This window comes from Plecotus auritus (genome assembly GCF_963455305.1).
Source record: "Plecotus auritus genome assembly, chromosome: 3".
NCBI lineage: Eukaryota > Metazoa > Chordata > Mammalia > Chiroptera > Vespertilionidae > Plecotus > Plecotus auritus.
Window position 1 is genome coordinate 174,602,300 of NC_137772.1, and position 22,921 is coordinate 174,625,220.

At 51.0% G+C, this 22,921-nt stretch overlaps 1 protein-coding gene across 2 annotated transcripts in view; it reads right to left on the bottom strand.

Moving 5' to 3' along the window:
• The window catches only part of KRT7 (keratin 7), a 36,395-nt gene extending 23,937 nt beyond the window's left edge, over nt 1-12,458 (bottom strand). Inside the window, exons 1-6 of one of the 2 annotated variants that reach the window (XM_080659146.1) lie at nt 11,973-12,377; nt 10,391-10,602; nt 8,103-8,163; nt 6,832-6,927; nt 4,367-4,531; nt 3,209-3,334 (exon numbers count right to left, since the gene is read on the bottom strand). In XM_080659146.1, the coding sequence (XP_080515272.1) occupies nt 3,209-3,334; nt 4,367-4,531; nt 6,832-6,927; nt 8,103-8,163; nt 10,391-10,602; nt 11,973-12,296 (984 nt within the window). In that variant the 5' untranslated portion in view covers nt 12,297-12,377. Of the gene's footprint in view, nt 1-3,208; nt 3,335-4,366; nt 4,532-6,831; nt 6,928-8,102; nt 8,164-10,390; nt 10,603-11,972 lie in introns of both variants that reach the window. The other variant, XM_080659145.1, reaches the window with a different exon arrangement.
• Between the last annotated feature and the right edge of the window lie 10,463 nt (nt 12,459-22,921).

Sequence of the window (22,921 nt, forward strand, 5' to 3'; positions counted from 1 at the left end):
TCCCCAAGCACCAGAGGATCCCAAGGGTTAAAAACATGGGTTCTGATACCAAATACCTAGGTTCTAATTCTGTCTCTGCCACTTACATGCTATGTGATCTTGGATAAATCAACCTTTCTAAGCCAAAGTCTCCTCTTTTCTAAAATAGCAATAATCCTGGTGTCGACCTCATAAGGACATTGTGAGCATTAAATGGAGTAATATACAAATTTGGCAGTGTCCAGCATAGAGCAAGCACTTAATAAATGCTATTAGGATTACTATCTTGTATAATAAAGAGGTAGTATGCAAATTGACCCTCACTCCGTCACACCATCACAAGATGGCTGCGCCCGCAGCAGAGGCAGGGTTCTCTTAACACAAGATGGCTGCACCCACAGCAGAGGTAGGGTTCCCATAACGAGCCATAATGAGTGATCAGCCATAAACGTGCTCGTTCCCATAACGAGCCATAATGAGGCTGCATGGCGCCGGGCCTGGGCAGGGGACCTGAGGCTGCACCCCCCGCCTGGTGGGGCTTGATGGGGACCTCAGGCCGCACCCCCCCACCCGGCAGGGCTTGATGGAGGACCTCAGGCCAAACCCCCCCACCCCAGGCCGGGGGACCTGAGGCCGCAGCCCCAGCCCAGCAGGGTTTGACAGGGGTGGGGCCAGCCGGGTCTGGATCTCGACCAATGGGGGTGGGGATGGCCAGGGCTGGGTCTTGTGTGATTCTGAGGTGCACACGGGTGAGCGGGGCCTTGACTCTGGGTCCTGTGGTGTGCCCCAGACTCTGACAGGAGGGAGATTTTCATATACATTTTACTAATTTTCTTTCATCTCTGACACTTCTATTATAGAGAAAGGGCAAATAGCAATAGTAAAATATTTCCTCTAATTAATTCCCTTTTAATGTGCATGAATTTCTTGCACCGGGCCACTAGTTATTAATAAACTAGCGGCCCGGTGCATCTAAATTCATGCACTGGAGGGGGAGGTCCTTCAGCCCGGCCTGCCCCCTCTCACAGTCCAGGAGCCCTCAGGGGTGGAGGCAACCCAGCAATCAGGGGAAGGCGACGCCCCCATCACACCTCTGCTGCTGCCACTGCTGGCAGCGCAAGCCTCAGCCGGCCCTGATTACCTGAGCCTCGGGCGGCCCTGGGCGGCTGGGCAGCCACCATCCGAGGCTTACCTGCGCCTCGGGCCGGCCCTGGGCAGCTAGGGGGCTAAGGGGACTGGGGGACTCCAGAAGCGGAAGCGCGGAGTGGCTGGACCCACCTGGGGGCGGGCCCGACCGTGCCACATGCCTGCCGCCCTGGCGGGCCTGAGAGGACTGGGCGCCGCCATCTTGTGGCTGTGGGCGCCACCATCTTTGAGGGCGTGGCAGTCAATTAGCATATTCCCTCCTTATTGGCTGCAGGCGCAGCCATCTTTGTGAGGGCATGATGGTCAATTAGCATATTCCCTCTTTATTAGATAGGATCCTATTATGATTTGCAAATGCCCAGCTCCCCATGGCTGGAGGGCCTCCAAAGCCATGGGATCCTAGTCAAGTTCCCAAATGTCAGGCAGCGGATAGAACCAAAACCACCTTCAAAACTGGAAGCAGTTTGGAACAGGCCCGGAGTAGGGGGACTTGGAGCGGACACACTGCTTGGAGCCCCCAGGTTTGGGAGGGGTGATCAGATTCATGACGGACCTGAGCAAAAACCGCCACTTCCTGCCCAGCTATGGCGTTCCCTCTGCTTGTGGTTCACCCCCACCACCAGGAGTCTATCTTTTCAGCTAGAGGGCCACCATCCCCACCCAGGCCCTAGCCAGTGCTCCTTCTCCTTCCTTCTCACCCACCATGCCCTGTCCCCGGATCCCCTCTCCTTAGCTCATGCACTCTGCCCTCTGCCCAGCCCCCCAATCCTCCCCAGGAGGCTCTCTGACACTCTCTGCCCCTCACTCACCTCTCAGTGCCCTTCCCTGTCACAATGGTGCCCCCTTGGCAAGGCCCACCCCACTGCCTCTGGGCCTCTTGATGGTGGCAGACACCCCAACTCTGGGGCCTGGTTCTGCCCTATAGTATGAGAGGAGACCCGGATGCAGCAGAAGCTGCAGGGTTTGGGCAGCCGCCATTCATTATGCTGTGCCTCCCCACTGGCCTGGAAGCTGGCTTGCTTCACCAGTGACTCATGGCCCTGCGTCTGTGTCAGAGGCCTCCGCCCTCATGTCAACAGGCCCGCAGGGCTCCGAGGGGAGGACATTTCTGGGCAAACCACCCCCACATCCCATCCTCCCAGCTCATCTGGAAGTTAGCTCTCTGAAGATGCCGCACTGGTCACCTTCCCTCCCTCCCCACTGCAGACACCTGCTCAGGCTTAACTGCCCCTCCCACCTCTGTGTCTATGCCAGGTGCTGGGAAGGGAGGAGCAGTGAACTAGACAAAAGGGGCCCCTGCTCTAAGGTAGCATTTTTTATATTCCAGTGGATGTGGGGGATAGTCAATATATAATTAATGAGACAGAACATTTCAGAGAGTGATAGGTGCTTCATTCAGCAGACTGCTCATAGGTAGCTGAAAAAGCCATCCCTGAGATCTTTTGTTCTAAACCCCGGGACAGGAAAGGGGCAGCCATGTATGGAGCTGGGAGAACCACATTCCAAGTAGAGGCAACACCAAGTGCAAAGGCCCTGAAGCATGAAGATGCCTGGCAAATAAATGCAAGGTACAGGAAGCGGGCTAGTGTGGCCAGAGCATAGCAAGCGAGGGAGTGGTGGAAAGTGAGGTCAGGACTGAGACAGAGCCTTGTGAGCCACAGTAAGGGCTTCTCCTGGCCACTGTGCTCCACTCCCCATCCCCCACCACTGTGAGCTCCCAGGCACAGCATATTGCACCAGAGCTAGGTGCAAGGAGAGTGCTCAGTACCAAGATGGTAACGAATGGTGGTTCCTCTCCGGCCGGCCAGCCCAAGGCTTCTTCCACAGGCGCTATGCCCAGCTAGGCTCCTCTTCTCCTTTTGGCCCGAGCCTAAAGCTGGCCAAGAACATTCCGTCCTGGAGCTCTCACAAGTGGGCCTGAGCTGCACCAGCCTCAGCCAGACCTGGGTTGGGCAGTGGGTGGGGGGCAGGGGCAGGCTGACACTGCCCCCCCTCCACCAGCCTCCTGCTCCTCACTGTCAGCTGGTTGCCCTGCACACACCCTAAGAAATAGGGAGGAGCAAGGAGGAGGGTTTGTGCCCACCTGGTTCTTGATGTTGTCGATCTCAGCCTGCAGCCTCTGCATGGCCCGGTTCATCTCCACAATCTCATTCCGGGTGTTCCGGAGGTCCGCCCCATGCTTCCCGGCCTGGGCCTGCAGGGTCTCTAACTGAAACGTCCACACAGAGAAGTATGGCAAGGCGTGAACGATGATTGCAGGCGACTTGTCCCTCTTCCCACCCAAGGAAGGCCCAAGATTCTGAGTGGCAAACCCTCTCAGCTTATCTTTCCAGGGAGGGAAACTCTGACTCCCAGCAATCTTCACCCAATGCTAAGAGGCCAGACATAGGGCAGTGGGTGGCTCAGAGGCTCAGTTTCCTCCCAGACAAGACAGAGAGGACCAGGATGGCTCCTGGGGCCCACCCCCACTGATCCTGAGGCTCTTCCCATCCCCATCACATCATAGTGCTGGAGGATCCCTGGAAGTCTGAGGTCCTCACCTATGAAGCACCCCCCTCCTCAGCACCACCCATTTCACAGATGAGGAGAGTGAATCCCAGGGAATGAAGGCACTGCTCACAGGTCACTCAGCAAATCTGAGCCCAGGTATCCTTGTTGGCGTACCTGTATTCTCACCTGTGCACCACGGATGACTCCCTATCCTGCAGACAGCCCTCTATGCTGCTTTAAACCCTGCCTCAGGCTCTCTCCCCCAGAACCCTAACCCTTCCCTCAGCACCTTCAGTCAGCTGTACTGCCTCCATACAGTGCCTGGTCTGCAGCCCTAGGACCCTGCTCTTCCATCTATTAGCTGTGTGGAGTTAGGCAAATTACTGAACCTTTTTGTGCTTCAGTTTCCTCATCTGTAAAATGGGGATAATACAGTGCCTACATAATAGGGCTGTTCTGTGATTTAAATGAGTCAATACAGGTAAAACATCTGAAACACTGCCTAACGCTATGAATACTTGCCACATTTTACCTATTAAAATTATTAAACCATGTCCACATCCCCTGCCCTGCTCCCGCATCAGGGCAGGGCCCTGTCCTTTGCAATCCTCTTTTTCACAGGACACTGGCGAGCACCACAACTTGCCAGAACTGTGGGACCAGGCCCAGAAGGCTTGAAACAGAGTGAGGAAGGAAAACTGCCACCAAGGACCCTGCAGGAGGAGGAAATGTGTCCCCAGTGGCTGCACACCTTGGTTTGGTACGCGGTCTCGGCCTCAGCCCGGCTACGGTTGGCCATCTCCTCGTACTGGGCCTTGACCTCCGCAATGATGCTGTCCAGGTCCAGGGAGCGGCTGTTGTCCATGGACAGCACCACGGACGTGTCGGAGATCTGGGACTGTAGCTCTGACAGCTCCTGTAGGGACCAGACAGAACATCAGGACCTGGGGCATGACATACCCATGCCCATCCTGGGAGTCCCCACACACCAGGGAAAGGAAAAGGGAGAAGAGGCCAGAGTGGGCATGTGTCACCAGGCAGGGAGAGGGTACAGGACAGCATCTGCTAAATAGTTCCACCCACCCTGGCTCCCTGAAGAGCCCCTTAGCAACTTCTCAACTGAGCGTCTGACAGGGTGTGGTGAGCTGTGGCGGCTCCTGCCATGAGGTGCTGCCGGGCATGAGCTCTCCTCTGGAGGGGAGCACTAGGGGGTGAGTAAAATAAATCATGTTCTATAACAAAACACTCTGCAACTTTTAAGTCTGATGACATGGCTGTATTTACAAATAGGGATATGTACCTGTGACATACTGTTATATGGAAAAAGTATGGTTCTGTTTTTATTAAAATATATATTTCTACTAGAGGCCCGGTGCACGAAATTTGTGCACTGGGGGGGGGGCGTGTCCCTCAGCCCAGCCTGCACCCTCTCCAATCTGGGACCCCTCGGGGGATGTCCAATTGCTGGTTTAGGTGCAATGCCACAGGAGACCGGCAGTCAGACATCTCTCTCACAATCCAGGACTGCTGGCTCCCAACCGCTCACCTGCCTGCCTGCCTGATTGCCCCTAACCGCTTCTGCCTGCCAGCCTGATCACCCCCTAACCACTCTCCTGGCAGCCTGATCGATGCCTAACTGCTCCCCTGCAGGCTTGGTCCCCCGCAACTGCCCTCCCCTCCCGACCTGGTCGCCCCTAACTGCTCCCCTGCAGGCTTGGTCCCCCGCAACTGCCCTCCCCTCCCGACCTGGTCGCCCCTAAGTGCTCTCCCCTGCTGACCTGATCACCCCCAACTGCCCTCCCCTGCAGGCCCAGTCCCCCCAACTGCCTTCCCCTGCAGGCCTGGTTGCCCCTAACTGCCTTCCCCTGCAGGTCTGGTTGTCCCCAACTGCCCTCCCCTGCCAGCCCGATCCCCCCCAACTGCCCTCCCTCCCCTGCAGGCCTGGTCACCCCCAACTGCCCTCCCCTGCCAACCTGGTCACCCCCAACTACCCTCCTCTGCTGGCCTGGTCACCCCTAACTGCCCTCCCCTGCTGGCCTGATCGCCCACAACTGCCCTCCCCTGCCGGCCATCTTTGTGGTGACCATCTTGTGACCACATGGGGGCGGCCATCTTGTGTGAGGGCATGATGGTCAATTTGAATATTACCTCTTTATTATATAGGATATCTCTATGTGTATATATGCACAAAAAATGTCTGGAAAGGTAGATACCAAGATGATAAGAGCAGGTATAGGTGACCTGTTTCCAATTTTATGCTTTACTTAATTTTCTGGATTTTTTTGCAGTGAGTACCTATTTCATAATAAGAAGAACATAATTATATATATATATATATATATATATATATATACATATATATATATATATACACACACACACACACACACACATATATATATAGAATATACACACAGACATATGCATATAGTTATATATACATAGATATATAGATATAAATATGGCATGTGACATATATATGAAGCTCTGCACTAAGATTAAAAATGCCTAAAGAAAGCCTCAAGGATCCAGCCCATGAAATTAACATGTGGAAATTCACTCTGAGGGGCTAATGGAGGCTGAATATTCAGGCACAGACTAGACTGAAATGAGAAATGAGAACTGTACGTAGGTAAACATGTAATTATGTCCCAGACCAGTCCTGCCATATGACTGGCCACCCTATCCTCTGCCTCAGGCCAGAGCCTCACACAGATGGCAGTGGAAAGGATTTTAGGTCCCATGATGGAAAGAGCTGGAAGCCCAACGCAGGGCAAGAATGAGTGGGAGAGAATGAGATGGGAGGGTGAACAGAGTGGCCAGTTGGCAGGCAGCCTCACCCAGTCCTTCTGGGTGGAAACTCTCAGGTATTCATCTCTCCTGATTCCAGCTCCCTTGCCTGCCCCACCCAGCCCACCAATGAACTCCATTACAGCCTGGGATCCCTTGACATCATCCTGGCTCCTTCAGCCCCTCCCTATCCCACTTCCAGAATAATGGTCATTCCATGTCTCTGAAAGGCCAATCCTAATGGACCCTACCACCCTGCTCTGATAAGACCAGCTCCTCCCGAACTTCCCGTCCATTGAGATTCCTAAGGATAAAGGTACCCCCACACAGTCAACACACACCCAGACTAGCCCAGAGGTGGGGGTAGACCGGATGGCCTCCTGGTTAGGACACGTAGAACATGTAGCCCACTCCTAAGGTTCTCACCGTCTCATAGAAGGTCCTGAGGAAGTCGATGTCCTCATTCAGGGCATTCACCTTGGCTTCCAACTCCACTTTGTTCATGTAGGCAACATCCACATCCTGGGAGGGGTGGTGAGAAGTACACAGACCATTTAGCAGGGATGGGAGTAAGCTGGCACTGTCCAACCTACAGAGCCAACACCACTGCCCTACCAAAAAGCATACAGTTTCTCAGGCTGCCTGACATGCTCACGGCATGAAGTTTCCTCCACTCGATTCTCCCAGGCTGCATGATTGACATCTCCATGAAGCCCCAGGACCGGAGGTACTTTCTCCGTTCTGGCAGCCCAGAGCAGTCTAAAGCCCCAAACCCAACACTTTACCTGTTCCTAAAGGCTTTGGTGGTTTAGACACTCCCCTGGCTCTGCCACCTACTAGCTATGAGCCTCAACTTCTGATCAGTCAAATAAGAGAGCATAAAACCATTCAGACTCCAGGGCACCACTCTCAGACATGGAACATCTCAAGCCTGAGTGTTTAACTAGCAGCATGGGTGGTCTGGCACAGGTGGGCCACAGATAGCACCACAGGTCCAGGTGATGTCTGGATCCCTTCTAGCCACACTTTCCTGCGGTTAAACTCCTATAGGAAGTGCATCCCTGAATCTCCAAGGGCCCAGCACTTGTGGGGGAGGGGGGAGCAGCTGCATTTATGTGGATGGTTCTGGAAAACTCAGCTGCTCAGTGAATGTGCATTGAATCAGAATCTTAAATCAAGCCCCTGTAAGATATTTCTAAGACCTACCAAGTTTGGCTTGCACATCTCCAGGGATGGGAAACTTACTCTGCCTTGAGGCAGCCCATTCCATTCATTCAGCAGGTATTTCCAGCCTGCCATGTGCCACCTTTGTCTGTAATGAAATGTTCTGACTGTGCTAGAACACTTCCTTATTTGGTGTTGGAATCTCCCCTTCTAACTTTCATCCTTTGATATTAATTCTAACCCCTCTAGGCCCAGAAACAAGTCTAGTGACTAACCAGACACACGCAAATAAATAAACACACACACACACGCACACAAAGTGCATGTGTGCATGCACACGAACACAAACAGGCTATGCTATAACGGCCTGACTTCCAGATCTTTCCTTCTCCAAGCCCATCATTCCCTTCTTTAGCCCCTAGAACAGACCTTGGTCACAGGTCTGTATTGGCTGCTCAGGTGAGAGGGCCACGTGGTCCCCTATCCCATGTGTTCAGACAACATCCCCCATCCCTCCTATCTGCCCCCCTCACCTTTTTCAGCACCACAAACTCATTCTCAGCAGCCGTGCGCCGGTTAATTTCCTCTTCATACCTGCAGTAGAGGAGGAGGGCATGGTGTTGGTGCAGGTTTGTCTCCACCCCCCTCAGATGCAGGTGTGAAAATCTACCCTGCATCACCCTCACCGTCTCCTTAATGAGACCCCTGCAAAAACAAGTGTCAGCCATGAAAACCAATGCCCCCAACTTTCCCATATGGTGGTTCCTAAGGCTTTGAGTCTTGGCATGGGATGGCGGAGGTGGGGGGAAGGCGGGGCAGAGAACATGTGAACTAAAGGATGAAGGCTGCATATGCTTGGAGAAAGCAAAGAATAAAAGCCATGCTTACAGACTGCTTCATACGGGGCCTACACTGTTATAAGCTAGCTATGCATTAGCTCATTTAATCCTCACAACAATCTTTTTTTAAATCTTCACCCAAGGAGATATTGTATTGGAGAGAGAGAGAGAAAGGTAGGAGAGAAACATCCATGGGCTGGGGATCAAACCCGCAACCTAGATTTGTGCCCTGACAGAGAACCAAACACGCAACCTTGTTGGTGTACGGGACAATGCTCAACCTACTGAGCCACCCAGCTGGGCAATCCCCACACAATCTTACAATGGTATGAGATTAGCAGGGCAGGGAGCAGAGGCACAGAGAGGCAGAGTGATCTGTCCAGCCAGTCACTAAGCTGTTAAGTGGCAAAGCCCAGATTTGAAACCTGGCAGTCTGACTCCAGGCCCATGCCTTAACCACCACCTAACCCTATCCCCTGAGGGGGAAGAAGGAGCCTGAAAGGGAGGAACCTTGTGGAATCAGAGAGGGGGTGCATAAATTCCTGGAATAACCAGGCCCCAACTAGGTGGCCTAGTCCCCCTCCCCTCTCCCATCCCTCTTTGTCCCAAGGAGCCAGCCCTACCCATAGGAGGACATCAGCAAAGCAGGGCACAGAGCAAGAGAGCAGGTGGGCTTACCCAAGTATTTACTGGGAAACTTAAATAAAAAGGTGTCAGAAACAGGAACAACTGTGGTGGGGAGCAGGATGTTTGGGCAGGCAGGCAGCCTCCAGGAACCTGACTCTCATGGTCCTGCTCCCTTAGGCCCTATAGCGTAGTTATGGAAACATCCCTGAGGCTCTCTGTCCACCCTGCCTGGGTGATGCATGCTGGGCCTGAGAGTGTGCAGATGGGAGCTTCTGGGCAGCTGCACCCAGAGCCCTCACTGTGCCTCCTTCAGCCCCAGCCCGGAGCTCAGCCTGACTCCACAGGAAAGCTCTGTGGGCTTTGGGGTGAGGGCAAGTATGTGTGCCCACAAATTCAAATGCATATAACAAAAGGGGCTCACTAAAAATAAAAGACAAAAGGGACTTGCTGGTTGCCCCAGGCCTTCCCTGCCTTGCACCTGCCTGTTTCACCTGCTGTGAGGCTTAGCCTGTTGACTGTTGCCCTAGGGAAATAGGGGTGAGCACTCTCCTCAGAGGCCTTTGTTTGTTCTACCTCCAATCAATGCCAGTGTCCCTGCTCTGGCTTCGTCATGCACCTCCAGGCAGGGCACAGAGCTCACTCACTCCCCCAATGTCCACTGTGCAGGCATGCCAGGGTGGGGCAGCCCAAACCTCAAGCTTCAGTTTCTATTCAGTAAGAAAACTTAGTGGACACCTCAAAGGCCTGTCCCTAAAACCCCAGCCTTCCTGGACCCTGGACTCCCCGATCCTTCTCACAGCCCCCTTTCTGGTTCCTGCCCTGATCACACCCACCCCTCAGCCTCTGCACCCTCTCTACTGGCTCACAATGATCATTCTCTCTCCTTACTTCTTTCCAGACCAAGCTGTCTCCATATCTCCTCCAGGGAACCAGAGGCCCAAAATTCAAGTCCCAGCTCTCCAGTGATCTGCTATATGATCTTGATCGAGTCCCTGAACTCTCTTGTCTCTAATTCCTCACCTGAACGAAATGAGGGTTGTGCAAATTTGAAGAACATCTGTCATACCTTCTGCCCTACCCTCTCTTGGGGTCTTGGTCAGGCGCCCAAAAGGAAAGGGCAGGGCATAGATATTTTACTAATTCAGGATAAAAAGACCAGGATGACTTGGAAACAGCCCTCAGGGACAAAGAGGGACTAGGATAGGCAGGGAATGTGTTAGTCAAGACCATTCAGGGTTATTGTACTGTGCAGCTTCACCCTCTGACCCCTAACCCAGAGGGGCCTTGCAGAGGGCCAGCTGATTGGGTGCACATCCGAACCCCCAAAACCCACAGTTCACACTGGGAGGCAATACTTGTTCTTGAAGTCTTCCACCACGTCCTGTGTGCTCCGCAGCTCCATCTCCAAGCGACTCCCATCCATCTGCAGGGCCTCAAGCTGCTTCCGCAGGCCAGCAATATAGGCTTCAAAGATGCCTGGGACGCGGCTGCTCTTGACCGACTTCTGCTCCTGCAGTAGAGCCCACTTGGTCTCCAACAGCTTGTTCTGCTGCTCCAGAAACCGCACCTAGAATGGAAATGGAGGAGGAAACTGATGAGGGGCAGACCGTGCTGCCCACAGTGGGACTGAAAGGGTCCCCAGCCACCCAGCAGAACCCATACTCCCACTGGCTGTCCCCCCAGCCTGGGACCCCAGCCCTTGGCCCCCAGCCCTTGGCCCCCAGCCCTTGGCCCTCTCCTCTGGGAAATTAACCCTGAACAAGCCTCTTGTCCAGGACTCTCAGTCTCAAGTGTCTTAGACTGTGACCCAGGGGTCAAGTGTACCTGGTTCACCAGTGTGTCTGGGCACTGTGCTAAATTTAAGGTCTCCTCCCTCCTATGCACCCCATTGAATTATGGGTAATCTCCACCTCCCTCTCTGTGTCCTTCCTGTCAGTGTCCTGGGCCTCCCAGCCTCCTCCCTTCAGGCTGGGACCTGCCTGTCCTCCCTCAGTATCCTCTCTCCCATTCCCCTTCTTCCAACAAGGCGTCAGGACAGAGTGCTACAACCAGTCAATGTAAAATGAGCACCTATTATGTGCTCAGCCCTGGGGCCCAAATAGCCCTAAGGAGCACCCAGTATGACTGGGAGTGGAAAGCAAGCCTTCTCAGAACCAGCAACTCAGGGCAGTAGGACCTGGGGGTTGTGGACAGAGAGACAGAGCAGCTCAACAGCCGGGAAGGAACCTGGGCCTGGGAGGCCTGGGCCTGGGCAGAGCCTGAAGGACATGCATGGTCTGAATGGTGAAGGAGAAGAGGGCACTGGAGGCGTGGGGAGGTGGAGAGGTCGGAGAGGGAAGGCCTGGTCTACACCTGAGGGAGGAGACCCTGGCCAGTGGGCCCAGCTGGGTTAGCTTTTAGTTCCTGGGTCCAGCCCACTTTGCCCGACATCTAGACCCACCAGTCAAGCCTGCCCCCCTCCCTCCCACCCCCACTCTCACGTCCCACCCCAGCCCCACCCCTCTGGAAAAACACCTCCCAAATGTCCCTTCCCCCTCCCTGTCCCCAAACGGCCTGTCTCCAAAGGCAGTTTCAACCTCACTCCCTTCCTACCATCAAAAGGAAGCTAGAGGACCAGGTAGGGCGTGGTGGGTGTGGTGGGAGCCACATGCTCCAGCCCTTTATTTTCAGCATCTGCCTTAGGGTAGACAGTGGGACTAAGAGGGGGGGCTCTCCAGCAGGGAACTGCGTTTCACCCCTACCCCACTACTGACTCCACACAGCCCCCTCGCTGAGAAAGGGGCCCAGAAAGAGAGACACTCCTGTCCCCGGCCTCTGGGGCTCCGGACATTGGCGGAAAGGGAGCCTAGTTCTCCCAGCGCCCGACCCGTGTGCAGTCAGGGCAGAGGGCCGCGGTGGCCTGGAGCGTGGTGTACAGGGCAGGTTGCAGCGGCTCACCTTGTCGATGAAGGACGCGAACTTGTTGTTGAGGATCTTGATCTGCTCGCGCTCCTCCTGGCGCACCTGCTGGATGGAGGGGTCAATGTCCACCTGCAGCGGGGCCAGCAGGCTCTGATTGATGGTGACCTGGTGGATGCCGGCGCCCACCGGCCCCCCGTAGGCGGAGTGCATGGCCACGCGCGGCCGTAGGGCTCCCAGGCCGTAGAGGCTGCCGCTGCGGGAGCCGCCGGCGCGCACCGAGCTCAGGCGCACCTGCGCCCCGCGCCCCGGGAAGGTGGCGGAGCGCGAGCTGAAGACCTGGGAGCTGAAGTGGGTGGACATGCTGGCTGCACCGGGCTGGACTTAGCAGTGGTTGAGAGGGAGCCGAACTCGTTGACCTTCGGGCAAACCTGGCCGCTTTTATCCGCTAGGCGCCGGCCCAGCGGCTTACACAGGTAGGGGCGGGGCTGGCAGCCGGCCACCTTTCTCTGCGCCCCCCCCCCCGCCCCTCCCAGGGCCGCGCTTCCGCCTTCGCCCTCCGCACCGCCCACCCGGCAGAGGCCAGGCTTTCAGTCCGAACCAGAACAGTCCGGAGTGAGGAGGGCGGTAGTCTGGAGAGAGCCGTGGGAAACAGCGGTCCGCGCCGGACCCAGTCAGGGAAGGCTTCTTGGAGGGGCTAGGGGAGTGAAGAAGATCCACTCCTGAGGCCAGGGCAGGGCGATCAAGCGGTAAAAGATTGGCGGAAAAGGTGGACAGAAAAGCTCCAGTCCAGGAGTCAGCCCCCACCCAGCGCACCCCCACCCCGCACTATTGAAAACCAGAAAAGCACTCCCTAACAGCCCCTTCCAGGTGCTGCTCCTCCTTGAGAGATCAGCTCAGTTCTTGAGGTATCTGACCCAGGGTGGGCCTGGCCTAGCTGGTTTCCCTGGCCACATGCCACTACACCTCACTTCCTCAGAGAAACTAGGCCAAGTGGGGCATGACCCCCCTTTTCCCCCCTCTCCTCCTCACTCCAGTAGGTATGTGAAGCCCAGAGGGGTGGGGGGAATGGTTACCCTGGGCCTGAGTTCCCCCACCCCCACCCCTAAATCACAGTCCTGTCCACTTGTTTGTCTCTGTAGAGGGAGGGGACGCCCGTGTGTATTTGGGACACTGCGGATGTCTGTTCACTCGATGGGGCTTCTCTGCATGCACACTCTAGACATATGCTATGTGCATGTCTGACATTCTTATACAATTGGGAGTCTAGGTCCAGGGGAAGGAGTGTCTGGGGAAGCACTTTCGTATCTGTGTCTGTGGGTGTGCTAGCATATGCACTCAGACACTCCCCCCATCCCCCTACCCTGCCATCTTTCTGCTTAAAGGTTCCCAGTAGTTTCAAACCCAGCCCTAGAGATGGATAAACATTGGGCTAGAACAGGGAACACCCACCTCCCTTCCTACTAGCCTCCAGCCACATAGGCCACACCTCTGCACTGCCCTTTTCTCCAGACCCAGCTCTGAGGGGATAGAGGGGTGGCCCTGAGGGGCTTTTGAAAAAGACAGCTGAGAGCCTGTTGTCACCTTTAGCCCACCTCTAGCCCCTCCCATAAGCTGGCCAGGTTTTCACCTCAGACCAAGCCCTTTCCAGGCACAGGCTCAGCCTCCCCTAGAGCAGCACTTCCCCATTCCAGGGCCTACCCAGTATCCACCCTCCATCCCCTCCCTGAAGCATTCCTGGCGCCCCAGGCCTTGCCTTTCTCCTCCAGTCTGTGCACTCATGGGCCAGCATCGTGAGCCCACGCAGTGCCAGGCTGCACACCTAAACACCCTCTGGAAGGCTTCACAAGTAGCTATTAACACAGAGACCGAGGACAGATTCCTGTTCCACAAGCGTGCGCAGCCCAGTGGTTCATCTAGACTCAGGCTCCCACCAGCCTCACAGAGACCACCTTGGAGATTCCTGGCAGAATCCAGAGCCCAGTTAATCCCACAGAGCCTTTGGCCTTCCCCAAAGACTCACCCCCACCTCTGTAATGTTCTGTCACTCACACACACACCAAGCACACACTCACTTTTCCTCCCCATCTGGCTTTCCCAGGACCCTCTAAACTCAGCTATGAACAAACAAGCAACCCCAGATCCTCAGCCCTGCTTGGCTTCTCTAAACCTGCCTGGACCTGGGGTCCCACAGTCCTCACAGGTGGAACTGGCTGCTGTTCTCTGGAGAGGAGGGGAAGACATTCTTTTTGGCTCCCTCCTGCACGGTCAGAACTATTGCTCATTGTCCATCCCCTAATATACAGCCTCTGATTTCTAAAGAAAACAAAAGGCATGATTTGTTTTTATTATCTTGGAATTCAAATACTTGTAATCATAACAAAAACCTGAGGAGAAGAAGAAAGAAATAAAATGGAGTTACTATGGTCAAGCTGCTAAATTATTAAAATCAAATAGGTTGAGACATGAAGAAATTATTCTAATCTTGCTTTAACTGGCGTGAAACTTAAACTTTTGACTTTTCAGTGGTGTGCTAGTGCCTGGATATACCTAAATTTTATAGATAAACCTCTGAAGAATCTCAAGAATGTTCGTGTGCTGTAGGTTCATACATCTCTTACAGATAACCACTTGTCATGCTAAAGAAAGAATATTTCATTATCCAGACCACCTGGCACCATTATGCAGACCACCGGATATCTGGAAGATGGCCATCCTTAGCCAATTCATAGACTCACAATGCAGGATTGACTTTTTTTTTTCAAACATGTGCTATTTATTATACAAACTCTCACATTTTTATTTCTCCTTTGGAAAATTTTAGGAATTGCCTAATTGTATTTAAAACTTTCAAACATTAAGACCCTGGAATAAATCTTTGTCATTTATTTCTAGCTAAAGTCTCTGACTCTTTTGAGCTTGTTCGACAAGAGTCATTCAACATTTTTTCATGGAATGTAATACTTTTTTTAAAAATGTCAAATGATGAAAGACAAGGAAACAACATGTATGAGAGCCAACAAGCTACTTTCCTAAATAGATGAATCCATAAGAAAAAGATAATCCTACATAATAAAAGGCTAATATGCAAATGGCCATCACACCCTCACACGTAACGACCGATCAGCAGGAGGCTGCGTGCACAGTGAGGCATGTGCAGGTGGGCAGGGCTGCATGCATGACCGGTCACTAGGAAATGCATGGAGTACCTCTCGGTCCCTCCCCCTACCCCTGGCTCCCACGGGCGGTGGTGGCAGCTCCCTCTTGCCTCCCTCCCATAGAAGCAGCGCTCCTGCCGGGTCCTGCAGGCTCTCTGCGGCTCCCTTGGGAGCAGCAGGCAGCCTATTTGTGCGATTTCGTGCACTGGACCACTAGTATTATTATATTTAAAATTATTTTTTGAAATATTAATGTTTAGTGCATATAAATGGCTAATTATTTTAATCTACAATCTGATAATAGATTTATTTTGTATATTGTAAAAAATAAATTTAAAAAAGAAAAAGACAAACAACTGCAACAGAAAAGTGAGCAACAGGCATGAAGAATATGAGCTATTGCCAAGATATGGAAGCAACTCAAGTGCCCATCAATAGCCTAGTGGATAAAAAAATTGTGATAGATATATACAAAGGAATATTACTACGCCACAAAAAAGGAATAAATCTGACCATTTGTGACAGCATGGGTAAACCTGGATGCTAACTGAAATAAGTCAGTCAGAGAAAGACAAATACCATATGATTCCAGTTACACCTGTAATCTAAAGAACAAAATTAACAAATGAACAAAATAGAAACAGACTCATAGATAGAAAGAACAGACTAGTTGCCAGAGGGGAGGAAGCCTAGGGGACTGGGTGAAAAAGGTGAAGAAATTAAGAAGTACAAATTGGTAGTTACAAAATAGTTACAGGGATGTAAAGTACAGCATAGGAAATATAGTCAACAATCTATATATATAAAAAGCCAGAGACCTGAACGCCGGAATGACCAGAATGACTGGTCGCTATGACACCCACTGCGGCCAGCGAACGGGCCCAATCAGGAGGGTGGGGCCAGCAGCCAACCTCTCGCGGCCCCTCCCCCCAGCCGGCCCCGCACCCAATGGGCCCCCACCACCCCAACCGGCCCACAACCCCTACCCCTGCTGGCCCTGCCCCTGATTGCCTCCCACCCCAATTGAGGGTGTGGCCTGCTGGCCAACCTCCTGCAGCCCCTCCCCCCCAGCCAGTCCCACCCCTGATGGGCCCCCACCACCCCAATTGGCCCATGGCCCCTCCCCCCAGGCAGCTCCACCCCCCCACTTCAATCAGGGGCAGGGCTGGCCAGCCAACCACCCATGGCCCCTCCCCCAGGCCACTGGCCCCCGATTGGCTCCCCCACCCCATTCGGGGGGGGCCAGCCCACAGCCCCTCTCCCAATCAGCCCTCCCACCGTAATCAGGGGCAGGACCTGCTGGCCAATCACCCATGGCCCTTCCCCCTGGGCTGGCCGGCTTGGCCCCAATCCGCCAATTGGGGCCAAGCCAGCCAGACCCCACCCATGCACAAATTCATGCACTGGGCCTCTAGTATTGTAATAACTATGTATGGTGCCAACTGGGTATTGAAATATCGGGGGAACACTTTGTAAAGTATATGATTGTCTAACCACTATGATACACACTTGAAACTAGTATAAACTAACTAGAGGCCCAGTGCACAAAATTCATGCACGGGGGGTGTGAGTGTTTGTGTGTGTGTGTCCCTCAGCCCAGCCTGCACCCTTTCCAATCTGGAACCCTCGGGGGATGTCTGACTGCCGGTTTAGGCCCAATCCCACAGGGCAGTCGAACATCCCTCTCACAATCCAGGACTTCTGGCTCCCAACCGCTCACCTGCCTGCCTGCCTGATTGCCCCTAACCGCTTCTGCCTGCCAGCCTGATCACCCCCTAAACACACCCCTGCCAGCCTGATCGACACCTAACTGCTCCCCTGCTGGACTGATTGCCCCTAACTGCCCTCCCCTGCAAGCCTGATCTCCCCCAACTTCCCTCCCCTGCAGGCCTGGTCACCCCCAACTGCCCTCCCCTGCAGGCCTGATTGCCCACAACTGCCCTCCCCTGCAGGCCTGGTCACCCCCAACTGCCCTCCCCTGCTGGCCATCTTGTGGTGGCCATCTTGTGTCCACATGGGGGCGGCCATCTTATGTGTTAGAGTGATGGTCAATTTGCATATTACCTCTTTATTATATAGGATGTTGAATGTAAACTGTAGTTTAAAATAAGATTTAAATTTTAAAAAAAGGGGAGAAACCAAGATGGCGGCATAGGTAAGCACCTAAACTGCTGCCTTGCACAACAATTTCAAAACTACAACTAAAAGACAGAACGGACACCATCCAGAACCACAGGAAAGCTGGCTGAGTGAAAATTCTACAACAAGAAGGAAAGAGATCATCAAGACTGCATTATAAAAGTTACAAAAGCCTCCATTAATCAAAAAAGGGGGCATAGAAGGGTAATATCATGTAAGGAAAAATATCCTATAAGTAAATTACATCTAGAAAACTTTTACTTTACAAAATTAGTTTTCATTTGTAATGCTAACAGCAAGACACCCATGAAAAACACACATGGTGTCTAAATAAGACAAAGGAAAATCATTTGGGCAAAAATAAAAAGGATCCCAAATCAATTATATAGAAAAGATTCTTTTATTAACTTTTGGTTGAGAATATGTTTGTATATTTTCAGAAAACAACTCCAAGACCATGTGGATTTCTGCAACAGAGAGGAATTGACAAGTCTGCTCCAACCACGAAGAGAAGAGGAGAAACAGTCCAGAGATGGAAGACACTGATGACGCCTTGCCACGATAGCACTCAGCAGCTGTGCGACGCAGCAAGTTGCCTAGGACCAAACCAGAGAGGGTCGGACCTGCATTGCCACCATGTGCCCACCATCCAGATATCATTGCTGACATGTACACATAAGGAATGGTTTGACATTGAAATGGGGACTCAGAACTGTTGGACATGGAAATTGGGACTCAAACATTTTTTGTTATTATATGTTTATTTCTAGTCTGCAGAGGCAAGATTTTTTAAAGGAATGAAATGGAGAAAAAATAGATACAGAGGCAAAGAAGCATTGAACAGACTGTCAAACTACAGTGGGAAGGCAGAGGAGGTTGCGGGGGGGAGGGGGGCTGTAAGAGATCAACCGAAGGACTTGTACGCATGCATATAAGCATAACCAATGGATAAAAAAAACTGGGGGGAGGGGGCAGGTAAAGGCATGTACTGGGGGGAAGGGGAGGCCGGGGGAAGGTCAATGGGGAAAGGAAAAAAAAAAAAGGAGACATATGTACTACTATTTGTAATACTTCAAACAATTAAAAAAATAAAAATAAAATTAAAATTAAAAAAAAAAAAGAAAGAGAAAAGCTCACAGAGAATTGGAGGTACGGCAAAGGGTCTTTGTGCTCGCAGAGAGGAAGGGCAGCTGAGAGCCTGGCTGACTTTCTCTGGCGGAAGGGGGAAGGAAGCCCCCGACTGCACTGAACCCTAGTTCTGACTGCACTCAACCCCAGTTCTGGGCGAGCCCCTGGGGACCCACGCTCTTGTGGGGGGAGTCTGGACTCTCGGGCGGAGACTCGGGAGCTGGGGAAGGCAGCGGTCTGAAGGCGCGCAAGTGCGCGCAAGGGCAAGGCTGACGGGAAGCCAAGACTGAGACTCCACCCCATCCAAGCTGAGCACAGAGGCTATTGCAATTTGGCAAGTCTAATCCTATAAGGCTGTCTCCAGCACCGAACTTCTCCCAGCATAGATACAGCTGATCCCTACAGCCAACTGGCCTGGAGGTCAATTCTTCCCAGTGATACCAACAACAATCAAGACTTAATTACAACAAGGCTGTACACACAGTCCACAAAGGAGTGCACCAAGAGTGTCCACCTCAGGTTAACTGGGGAGGCAGACCCACTGGGCCATATTGGAAACCTAGCACACAAATCTACCTTACCAACTCAGGGAAGCAATGAAAATGTGGCGTCAAAGAATCAGATCACAAATGAAATAAATGGAGGAAAACAAATGACTGGATATAGAATTCAAAACCACAGTTATAAGGCTTTTCAAGAATATCCTAGAAAAGGCCGATAAATATAATGAGACCCTCGAAGATATGAAAAAGGACCAACTAGAAATTAAACGTACACTGACTGAAATAAAAAACATTATACAGAGACCCAAAAACAGACAAGAGGAACACAAAAATCAAGTCAAAGAATTGAAATACAAAGAAGCAAAAAACACTCAACCGAAAAAGCAAAAAGCAAAAAAAAAAATCCAAAAAGTTGAAGATAGTGTAAGAAGACTCTGGGACAACTTCAAGCGTACCAACATCAGAATTATGGGGGTGCCAGAGAAGAGAGAGAGCAAGATACTGAAAACCTATTTGAAGAAATAATGACCGAAAACTTCCCCCACCTGGTGAAAGAAATAGACTTACAAGTCCAGGAAGCACACAGAACCCCAAACAAAAGGAATCCAAAGAGGACCACACCAAGACACATCATAATTAAAATGCCAAGAGCAAAAGACAAAGAGAGAATATTAAAAGCAGCAAGAGAAAAACAGTTAGTTACCTACAAGGGAGCACCCATACGACTGTCAGCTGATTTCTCAACAGAAACTATGCAGGCCAGACGGGAGTGGCAAGAAATTTTCAATGTGATGAATAGCAAGAACCTACAACCAAGATTACTCTACCCAGCAAAGCTATCATTGAGAATTGAAGGGCAGATAAAGAGCTTCACAGATAAGAAAAAGCTGAAGGAATTCATCACCACCAAACCAGTATTATATGAAATGCTGAAAGGTATTCTTAAAGAAGAGGAAGAAGAAAAAAGTAAAGAGAAAAATTATGAACAACAAATACATATCTATCAACAAGTGAACCTAAAAATCAAGTGAATTAAAAACCTGAGGAACAGAATAATCTGGTGAATATAATAGAATCAGGGGCATAGAAAGGGAGTGGACTGATAATTCTCAGGGGGAAAGGGGTTTGGGGGGTGCGGGAAGAGACTGGACAAAAATCATACACCTATGGATGAGGACAGTGGTGGGGAGGTAAGGGCAGAAGGTGGGGTGGGAACTGGGTGGAGGGGAGCTATGGGGGGAAAAAGGAGAAACAATTGTAATAATCTGAATAAAGATTTATTAAAATAAAAAAATAAAAAATAAAAGGGTATAACAGGTATAAATAGTGCTGGAAGGAGACTTGACTTGGATTAGTGAACACATAATACAGTGTACAGATGATGTGTTGTGGAATTGTGCACCTGAAACCTGTATAATTTTGTTAACCAGTGTCACCTCAATAAATTCAATAAAATGAAAAAATAATAATAATAATAATAAATAAATTTTAAAAAAAGAATATGAGCTACTGGTTACATAGTACTTACTTTACATGTGTTTGGCAGTGTTTTAAGCACTTTGCATCTCTTTACCCATTTAATTCTCATACTAACCCTATGGCATAGAACCCATGGCATAGACACTATTTATTCCACATTTTACAGAAGAGGAAACTGAGTCCCACAGAGGTTAGCATGTGGGTGACAGAGAGTTTTGTCCTTTGTTCATGGGGTCATCGACTGGCTCATCCTCTTTAGATGCAAAGTTGGCAATAACTGTCAAAATTGAAGACATTTGTCCTTATCTAAACAAAATGGATACACTTGTGTAGTTTTTGTTTTGTTTTGTTTTGTTTTGTTTTGTTTTGTTTTGTTTTGTTTTGTTTTGTTTTGAGAGAGGACAGGAGAGAAAGAGAAACATGCACCCTTGACTGGGGATCAAACCCACCACCTTTTAGTGTTCGGATGACACTTCAACCAACTGAGCCACACCAGCCAGGGCGAATACACTTGTCCTTAACCAAGTATTTCCACTGCCAGGGACTTATCCTATAGATGTTCTCATCCAAAGTGCACACATACGTGTGGTCTCTGCTGCCATTATTTTATATCAGTGAGAAACAGAAACAACATAAATGCCCTTCTTTGGGGAGTGATTAAGTCAATTGAGCTGCATACATTCAGAGGAATGCTATTCATTGAAAAGAACAAAATCCCTTACATAGTGATTGTGTTTTTACCTTTATATATTGATTGCATAAATCACTGTAATTTTTTTTAAAGTCCTACAAGGTTCATGCCATCCACTTATACCGTGTCTACCTCCTCTTCTGTAGCTGGTCCCTGCTGAGCTCACAGTCACTTCCTGACCTCCTGCCACTCCCTCACCCTCAGCAGGGACTCTGGCACCTGGTTCCTGCTGCTCCTCCCCACCCGGCACCCTCATCCTCCATGTGGCTGACCTCCCAGCATCTTAGCCTGATTGTTCCTTAGCTCCGCAATTCCAATGACTTTCACTTCCATCCTTTTCCTCTTGTCTCTGCCCATGGCCACACTCTAGACCCTACACTGCTTTATCTCTGAAGTCTTTCACACTACAGGGTTGTTCGTAATCTCTCACTCTCAGCCTCAGTCCTTATCCCGACTATTACATTTCTCCCCACCTACCACCCTCCTTCAGACTTCCTTTCCAGCTTGGACCCTCCCTCTCTGACCCCTCAGCCTTCAGTCTCCTCCACCAAGAAAAAACCCCAGGCCTATTCAGCCTAAACACTGAATTTCTCTTCGCAGGCTCTAACCTGCAGAGCATGGTGAAGAAAACCATCTCCTGTAGATCTGGTGCCACCACCAAATCAGATCCTCAGGCTCTGCTGCACCCTCTTTGCTACTGGGCACTTCTCTCTGCCTTTGCTCAGCAACCTCTCCCAGCTGTCCTGGTTGCTACTGTAAGCTTCTCTACTCTCTATCCCCACCCTATACCCTGCACCTGCACTCTCAAAAAGTATCAGAGCAAAAAATAAATAAATTTTAAAAATTAAAAGTATCAGAGCATTCTTCCTCACTGAGAAAATCAAGGCCATCTGGCAAAAACTCCCTTAGTTTCCTTCCCCCACCCAAACTTACCTCCCCACCCTCCCCTTCTCCCTCCCTCAGGGCTCTGAGGATTGGCTCTCTCCACCTGTGTCCTGGACACCAGCCTCTCTCGGCTCCTCAGATGCAGCATTCCATTCCGTTCATTGGTCACCACTTCCTAGTCCTGTCACCCTGTCTTGCTCCCCTCCCTCTGACCACCTTCTCATTTGTCTGCATGCACTTTCATTGGAGCTGTGGGGGTATAAGCCAGTCATCAGCAGGCTGAGGTTTGGATGGGGTGAGGACATGGAAACATGGAGTGCCAACTACAATTTCTCATGAAGTTGGACAGTAAAGGAAAATGAGATGAGAAGTTAACTTGAATGTAAAGCAAGCTAAAGGAAAAAGTTATTGCAGCATAAATATTGGCAGTGGAAAAGGAGCTAGACCATAAGGAGAGATGTTAAATATGAAGGGGAGCTCATTTATGGAGCAGGGAGGGGGGTTGGAGGGTAAGTTTAAGAGGCCAGGTGAGGCCAGCCTTGTTGCAGAGGAGAAATGCCTCTACATTGATGGCAAGAAGAAACCAAGGATGGACAAGGATATTCAAAGGTGGGCAAGAAGGCTAGTTAGCCAGACTCCATTAGAATGGCTATTTCTCATAAATAAAAACATGTGGTGGGTTGGTTCTGACCTATTCTCTACACCCTGCATGCATGATAGTAACTCTCCCTAACAGATCAGCCATCCCCGGGACACCCTGCAGCACCGGGATGAAGGTGTGGACTCCGATTCTACTTAGACTGCCGCTTCCCCGCTGCACAATCTTGTAGCTAACCTCTGTGGGGCTCAGTTTCTTCTTCTGTAAAACGAGGAATTAATAGTGTCTATCCCATGAGTTCTTTTAAGTATTGAAAAAGATAAGGTTATAAAATATACTTAGAGGCTCAGTAAATGGGAGTTGTTTCTGGTGTTGAAGTTATTGTTTTGGCAGGTGCCTGCTGGAAC